The following is an 8,766-nucleotide window of genomic DNA, read 5'->3' on the forward strand; positions in this document are numbered from 1 at the left end:
GCTCACTGCAACCTCTGCCTCCTGGGTTCCAGCGATTCTTCTGCCTCAGCCTCCCGAGTAGCTGGAATTACAGGCATGTACCACCATGCCTGGCTAATTTTGTATTTTTAGTAGAGATGGGCTTTCTCCATTTTGGTCAGGCTGTTCTTGAACTCCTGACCTCAGGTGATACACTCGCCTCAGCCTCCCAAAGTGCTGGGATTACAGGCACAAGCCACTGTGCCTGGTTTTGTTTGTTTGAGACAGAGTCTTGCTCTGTCACCCAGGCTGGGGTACAGTGGTGCAATCTCGGCTCATTGCAACCTCTGCCTCTCGGGTTCGAGAGATTCCCATGCCTCAGACTCCTGAGTAGCTAGGACTGCGCCACCACACCTGGCTAAATTTTGTATCTTTTAGTAGAGTCGGAGTTTCACCATGTTGGCCAGGCTGGTCTCGAACTCCTGACCTCAAGTGGTCCACCTGCCTCAGCCTCCCAAAGTGCTGGGATGACGGGCATGAATCACTACACCTGCCCCATCCCGTGTTTCTGCTTCGACGTCACGTCTGCAATGCCCGGTGGACTGCCTCACTCCTTCCTTCTGTGAGCTCTCACAGCCCAGCTGCTCTGTGTCCCTCGCCGCTATGATCAGCTCGTTGAAGGCAGGAACGGTTTCTTTCTCATGCCTGTATTCCCAGAGCCTCACATGGAGTCCGGTGTGCAGTAGGCGTTCATAAAGTTTTGCTGAATGAATGAATATCAGCACAGCGTATCAACCATCGCCTGGTTCCTACCAGGAACATGTGGGAGACGTGCCTCCTTCACATGCCTGTTTCCTATGTATGGCAAAGGTTGCCCAGGGAACTACCCTGAAGCAGAGAGTCTACTCCAAAATGATCACAAGACCATTTCCCAACCCGCATGTTCTTCTAGAACCTTGCAGTTCTCCAAGTCTGTGTCCTCTCTGCCTGAAATTGGACAAGCCCCTCTGGCCAGCTGGGGATGGTGGAAGAGACACTAGGAGACTTCCAGGGCTGGCACCTCAAAGGTGATTCCAATTTGATCTGGCTCTCTCTTGGGACCCTCATTCTTAGAACCCAGCCCCCCTGCCATGAGAACCCCAGGCCACATGGAGAGGAAAAGAGGCCCCGCCCTCAGCCCAGGCTGAGATCTCAATGGGTGGCACATGCCAACTTTCCAGCCATGTCCCTGTGTCTCCTCGGACGTGGATCCCACAGCCCTCGGTTGAGAGGACCCAGAGGATACCGTGTGGGTGGGAGACAAGCCCTCCCCACAAAGTCCCACCCAACCCGCAGGTTCATGTGGAAATGAATGTTGCAAGCAAGTGCATTCAGGGTGGTTTGTTACACAGAAATAGATCACCGAAATACAGCTTCAGACAATATACAGGCAGGGCTGGCGCTCGCGCCTGAAATCCCAGCACTTCGGGGGCCAAGACGGAAACATTGCTTGAGCCCAGGGATTCAAGACCAGCCTGGAAAGCATAGGGAGACCCCCATCTCTACAAAAATTTTAAAAATTAGCTGGGCGTGGTGACACACACCTGTAATCCCAGCTACTCAGAAGGCTGAAGTGGGAGGACCGCTTGAAGCCTGCGAAGTGGAGGCTGCAGTGAGCTATGATGACGCCATCGCACTCCAGCCTGGGCCACAGAGAGAGATCCTACCTCAAAAAAAAAAAAGACCATATGCGGCCTCTGGCACTGGAGGAGGATTTCTTTCTCCTGATGGGTCCTTGCTGCCACGGATCCTGGCTTATTCTGTAAGGGACTGGGAACAGACTCTGGTGTGGCCCATTTAGACATCTGCCTGCAATGTAACAGGCTTGTGATATAATCAAGGAGTGCGCAGGGGCAAATGGGGTCAGACGTGCGGACCTGCAGCCCATCCCAGCTTATCCGTCTGTCCCTGGCTCCTGCTCCTGGGGGCCACCCAGCAAGAACCCCTTCCTGATAGCAGTCTTCTTTTGGAACACATGGGAGGAACACCGGGTCTCAACTCAGAGACACGGCTCACTGTAGCCTTGGGCTCCTGGGCCCAAGCTGTCCTCCCCCCTCAGCACCCTGAGTAGCCGGGACCACAGGCACATGTCCTCTGGCTAATTGTTCGTTGTGTTTTTTTTGTAGATTCAAGGTCTCTCTATGTTGCTCAGGCTGATCTCAAACTCCTGGGCTCAAACTATCTTCCGGTCTTGGCCTCGTAAGTGTTGGGATTACAGGTGTGGGCCCCCACACCCAGCTAACATTCGTTTTTCTATCATTCTGCTTTACCTAGATAAATAAAAATCCTAGAATGGCAGCTTCTAGGACACTGAATTGGTTCCACGAGGAGGTGGTTTAGTTTAGAGTGTGTGAGTAACATACTTGCCCCTAAGTGACATTTTCTGTTTTCTAATAACTCCTCCAAGCCCTTTCCCATTCATTGCTCAAACACAGCAATGTGTGCTTGAGCATACTACATACTACATACTGCATACTGCAGTATGCAGCACTTCCCCTGGAAGTGTGTGCTTTTCTTCCGCTGAGCTGCACATTTTCCACATCCCACTCCTATCCCCCCCTCCTCACCCAGACCCATGGGCCACCCTTGCCAGCCTTGTCTCTGCCTTGGGAAGGTGGCATCTGAAAGCTACACTCCCTCTGCCAGCACCCTGGAGGTCTCTGCAGACTTCGAAGCGCTGCGGAAGGTGAGGAGGGCTGGGAAGGGAGAGACGTGGGGTCTTCTCCCTCTTCCCTGCCTGCTAGGCCTTGGGGGGTTTTGTTGTTTGTTTGGTTTTGTTTTCTTTTCTCTCTCTCTCTTCTTTTTGAAACAGAATGTGAGAACACAATCTCAGCTCACTGCAAACTCCGCCTCCTGGGGTTCATGCAATTCTCCTGCCTGAGCCTCCCAAGTACCTGGGATTACAGACATTTGCCACCACACCCAGCTAATTTTTGTATTTTTAGTAGAGACAGGGTTTCACCACGTTGGCCAGGCTGGTCTCGAACTCCTGACCTCAAGTGATCTGCCTGTCTTGGCCTCCCAAAGTGCTGGGATTACAGGTGTGAGCCACCACGCCCGGCCCTTGGTTTTGTTTTCTAGAAAAAGAATCTCACTATGTTGCCCGGGCTGGTCTCAAACTCCTGGGCTCTAGTGCTCCCACCTCAGCCTCCCAAAGTGCCGGGATTACAGGTGTGAGCCACTGCGCCTGGCCCCTTCTTCATTCCCTTAACCCTGCCCACAACATGTGTTCTGGGCTACCCTGTGTTGTGATAACCTGCTTTTTGTTAGCTTACACTGACTCTCTTAGCTGAGAGCTGTTCAGGCCTCGTGTTAGCTTCTTAAGCCGGACAGACTCCATCTTAGCTTCTTCATTTTAGTTATTCCCCTCATTAAGTATGCAACTGTAGTATGCAGATGGGGCAGGACAACCGCGGACGCATCCCGCAGTGCATTTGCTGATAACAGGCCGAGCAAAGCAGCCCCAGCAGAGCCTGGGACTGCAGGTGCTGTCGAGTACCCAGAACCCTCATATCTATAAGTTGTATGTCTTTTTATGACAGCTCTAGCCCTTGCGCCTGGCACTGTTTCATTTCTCATGTACTAGTTTATCTTTTAACTTTTTGCTTACTCTGCTTCTGTGAAAAAATTGCTTCAGCTAGGTTCCCCCCTCCCTTTTCAAACTAGGGTATAAAAAAATCCCCCAACTCTTTCTTCAGGGCCAAGAGAGTTTTGGGCATTAGCCACCTGTCTGTGGCCAACTAAAATAAAGGACTCATAATTCAATCTCAGAGTGTGGTGCATTCCTTGACTCACTCAAGTATAACAGTGTCTCCCACAGATTCTATGCTGAAATCTTAACCCCCAGGACCTCAGAACATGGCTGTATTTGGAGACAGAGTCTTTAATGGGAGGTTAGGGTGGGCTATAACCCAGTAGGACTGGTGTCCTTTTTGTTTTTGCTTTTTTAATTTAAGGCCTACAGCAGGATGGCAGCCTTTTAGGAAGAAATTAAGGCCAGGCGTGGTGGTTCAAATCTGTAATCCCAGGAATTTGGAAGGCCGAAGCAGGTGGATCGCCTGAGGTCAAGAGTTCGAGACCGGCCTGGCCAACGAGGCGAAACCCCATCTCTACTAAAAATACAAAAAATTAGCCTGGCGTGGTGGTGCGCACCTGTAATCCCAGCTACTCCAAGGCTAAGGTGGGAAAATCGCTTGAACACGGGAGGCAGAGGTTGCCGTGAGCCAAGATTGTGCCATTGCACTCCAGCCTGGGAAACAAGAGTGAAACTCTGTCTCAAAAAAGAGAAGAAGAAGAAAGGAAGACAGACACACACAGAGGGATGACCACATGAGGACGCAGGGAAAGGGCAGCATCTGCAAGCCCAAAGAGAGGCCTCAGAAGAAACCAAAGCTGCCAGATCTTGGACGCCCAGCTTCCAGAACTGCAAGGAAATACATTTGTGTTCTTGAAGGCTCCCAGGAAGAACCACGGGGAGCAGCCTCCCCATTCACCTACTCAGACAGCCTTCGGAGTGAGCCTGAATCCTTCTGGGACCTGCCTCACCCACCCAGTATCACCAATGGCGCTATCATATGTCCCATCACCAACCCCGTGATATGTATCATCATGTTTCCACATCCGTACATCTGTCTGCATTTATCCCATGAATTCCTCTTTACTGAAATACTGCAGGACTCACTACCACAAAAAGTACTTAAGCGGAAAGACTTTCCAAGAGGAGCCAAGTCAATTCAGCTCTCCACCGTGCAAAGCATCTTGTTGTTTCTATAATAAAGGTCCTTCCATGTTCAGGGTGCTTTGGCTCTGGAACCTGGATGAGTCATGCTTGGGCCCCAGGGTGCCTCTGAAGATGCTGCATGAGAATTTCGGCTGCGGTGGCAGTGCCTGGGAGTCCCACTGACTCAGGGGGAGGCCAGGCGAGATGAGCTGGAACTTTTAGGGGAGAGCTGGAACTTAGGGACATCTACAAAGCAAAAAGGAATCACGAGAGCGAGAGTTATTAAAACACCAAGGGAGCTATATCTAGTTAAACTGACTTTAACACCATAAAACAATTTTACAAGATTATAGGGCTGGATGAGATTTATTGAGATTTCCCAGCTTCACTCCCCTCTCCTCTGCCCCCATGCAATCGTCACCCTGAGCTACAAATAATACGTTCTTTAGCGTCCCAAGTGCTCTCACTAACTATTTCATCTGAACCTCAAGATCACATGCAATAAAGAGGATGGTATTAAGTTTCATTTTGCAAATAAATGAAACTGAGGAACAGGCCATTTGAGTGACAATCTAAGTTCACACCGCTAAAAAGTGTCACAGATGGGGCTGGAGACGGGATTTTTAGATGAGAATAATGGCATCATTTCCATATTTTAATTTTAAATATTCTTTTAAATAGATATATTTTAGAGATGGGGTCTCCCTATGTTGCCCAGGTTGGTCTTCAATTCCTTGATCCTCTCAGCCCCACCTCTCAAAGTGCTGGGATTACCAGCGTGAGCCACCCCACACGGCCCGTTCCGGTAATTTACACTCTCCATTAATCAATGCATGCGCACGATCTCTCTAAAACGGCAAATGTCACAGGCTGACATCACAACCGAAACTCACAGTGGGAAGGGATTTCTCCTCGACATCTAGCCGTGAGCAGGAAAGGGAAGAGAATGCAGAGAAGAAAAGAAAGAAATAATCGGAGCTGAGCTTGCAGGGAGAGAGAGTGAGGCGCTATATAAAGTTCACCCTTATCTTGGTTCCAACTGTGCAAAGACAGACCTAAGAGGATTGGGCTGAGCACAGAGACCGTGGCCTCTCCCAAGCACAATGCCCCCCCATCACCCCCGGTACTCCATTCTAAGCTGGCAAGCTGCAGGAGTCAGATCAGCATCCTTGTCACATCTAACACTGTGGCGAGTATGTTTGCAACACACAGGGTTTCTGTAAGTCTGTGAAAATCCTACTGTAGACTGTCAATGACTCAGCAACAACCTCCGCCGATGATGGCTCCCTGGTCCTCCCTCCATCTAAGGTGCTCCCTCTTGTTCCACAAGGAAGCCCCACCCCAGCCTGAAGTGTACACTCTGGTCCTCCCCGTAAGTTTATCTGTCCTTCCAGGCCTGCCTCCCTGCAGGAAGCTCGAATGCTTCCATCCACAGCAAAGCTTCTGGCAGGTGGGGTCGCGAAGACTTTATTACCAGCTCCTCTGGCTTCGTGTTGAACGTATGCTCTTAAGCATTAGTATTCACTTGTAAGTGTAGTTCTTTGTCTCCCAATGAGACTGCAAACTCCCTGCAAGCAAAGCTGCATTCTGTATTTTGTTTTTGAGACAGGGCTTCACTCTGTCTCCCAGGCTGCAGTGCAGTGGCACAATCACAGCTCACTGCAGCCTTGACCTCCTGGGCTCAAGCAATCCTCCCACCTCAGCCTCCTGAGTAGCTGGGACTACAGGTGTGCACCACCATGCCTGGCTAATTTTTTAAAACGCTTTTGTACAGTCTCCCTATGTTCCCTAGGCTTGTCCTGAACTCCCAGGCTCAAGCAATCCTCCTGCCTTGGCCTCCCGAAGTGCTGGGATTACAGGCCCACTGTGCCCAGCCAAAGCTGGAAGCTTACACTTCGTTGAATCTACAGGTGTCTGTCTGCCTATAGTAGGTGCAGCATGTTTGTTGATTTTTCTGGGGACAGTGTGGGCAAAACTGGGGTCAAAGTAGCAAGTTGTTAGCATCGAAGAGGAAAGGGGGAAGAGACCGGAGTAAATCATCTTCCCTGGTTTGAAGTTTCGGGGCTAAGATCCCTGTAGCGGAAGCATTTTCATTGTTGTTTCAAGATCAGCACAAGGTAAGAAAATAAACAGGAAGGTCCCTCTGTGCTTTATTAGTAACAAGGAAGATAAAATAATATCTGTTGAATGGCCAGCTGCAGTGGCTCACGCCTGTAATCCCAGCACTTTGGGAGGCCAAGGCAGGCGGATCACTGAGGTCAGGAGTCTGAGACCAGCCTGGCCAACATGGTGACACCCATCGCTACTAAAAATGCAAACATTAGCCGGGCATGGTAGTGTGCACCTGGAATCCCACCTACTCGGGACGATGAGGTGGGAGAATCGCCTGAACCTGGGAGGCGGAGGTGACAGTGAGCAAGACTGCGACATTGCACTCCGGCCTGGGCAACAAGAGTGAAACTCCATTTCAAAAACAATAAATTAATTAAATTAAATAATACCTGTTGAATGAAGAAAAGGCCTATGTCTCTGCGATATAAGAATGGGCTAGTCACATCTCACCTGTAACAGTTTCAGATTTAATCCTATTACCGAGCGATGCTTATCTGTCACTGCATTTACGGAACCCTTTGTCCTGAGTCCCCGGGCAGACCACAGGTCCAGGCAGGCTCCTCACAGCCCTCCTTTTTCACTGTGGCAGGTCCCAGCGCCTCCCCCGCTCCCCTTTCCTCTTGGTAGCTGTCACCATCCATCCAGACTACGGCATTCTCTTCCCTGCAAGCTGGGCTCAGGAAAGATGGTCTCCTTCTGGCCACCATTCCTTGTGGTCCCGGAACACAAGCTCGCAGACCCTCTTCATTTCCAGACTTTCATATCCGTTATTACAAGAGATAAGACAAGACTAAAGGGGGAAAACACGGGAAAGTTACAGAAAAGGCTCAAAATCTGCCGGTTTTGAACCCTGCTCTGTAGCACCTATCTGGTTGAAATGATAACTAGAAATTTCTTCTATACCTATCTTAGGGTCTCCCAAACCTTTTCTTTCCTACTGATCTGTGCTCCCTGGCTGTGAATCCATCCCCACCTTCTTTCCCCAGAAAGGTCCATCTTTGCAGCACATGGACTTCATAGCAAGAAGCATCGTAGGGGGATAACGGAACCCTCATTTCACGTGATTTAATGTCTGAGAACCTCGAGACACAGCAAGGCACATTTCATGACGCCTCTATTCTCCATGGGATTCTTCCCAAAAAGGCATTTTCCTAGAGCTCCTCAGGGATTATTTTTGCTTTTCTCTCTCTTTGAAAATGAGCAAGCATGTTTATTTTTTGAATAGATTACTGTTCCACATAGTTCAATATTCAAAATGTACAAAAGCATTCAGTGAAAAATCTCCCCCCACCTCATCCTCAGCCTCCGAGGTCCCTTTCTCGAAGGTACCAGGGTTTTCTCGTTGTTGTTTTTTGTCTACTTCTAGCAATACTGTATATGTATGTGAGCAAATGCAGACTCAGAATGCAAACGTAATGCCCCCCTCTCCTTTTTTACACAGTTGGTAGCACATTGTGATCACCACTGCTGTTTTCTCACAATACATGTGAGAGAGGCTATGTATGGAGCATGTGTGTATGTGTTTATGTGGGTTACAGATCAATACACAAGGCTGGGCATGGTGGCTCACGCCTGTAATCCCAGCACTTTGGGAGGCCGAGGTGGGTGAATCACCTGAGGTCGCGAGTTCGAGACCAGCCTGGCCAACATGATGAAACCCCATCCCTACTAAAAATGCAAAAATTAGCCAAGCGTGGTGGTGCACTCCTATGTAAGTGCTAGCTACTTGGGAGGCTGAGGCAGGAGAACTGCTTGAACGCAGGAGGCGGAGATTGTAGTGAGTTCACGCCACTGCACTCCAGCCTGAGCAACGGAGTGAGACTCCATCTAAAAACAAAATACAACAAACTGCATTGATGGCTTTTCTTAAGTGTGATTCTTCCAGCTCTTCAAAATAATAAAAGCATTCATTAATCGAGCACAAACTATGTGCAAGG

General features: G+C 49.5%; 1 protein-coding gene across 1 annotated transcript in view; it reads right to left on the minus strand.

Annotated features, from left to right (window-relative positions):
- Window positions 1-4,623: 4,623 nt before the first annotated feature.
- The window catches only part of FBXO16 (F-box protein 16), a 68,539-nt gene continuing 64,396 nt past the window's right edge, over window positions 4,624-8,766 (minus strand). Inside the window, exon 7 of the mRNA XM_037742658.1 lies at window positions 4,624-4,963. Within this exon, the coding sequence (XP_037598586.1) occupies window positions 4,820-4,963 (144 nt within the window). The 3' untranslated portion in view covers window positions 4,624-4,819. The remainder of the gene's footprint in view (window positions 4,964-8,766) is intronic.

This window comes from Cebus imitator, unplaced genomic scaffold (genome assembly GCF_001604975.1).
Source record: "Cebus imitator isolate Cc_AM_T3 unplaced genomic scaffold, Cebus_imitator-1.0 Scaffold125, whole genome shotgun sequence".
NCBI classification, from domain to species: Eukaryota; Metazoa; Chordata; class Mammalia; order Primates; family Cebidae; genus Cebus; species Cebus imitator.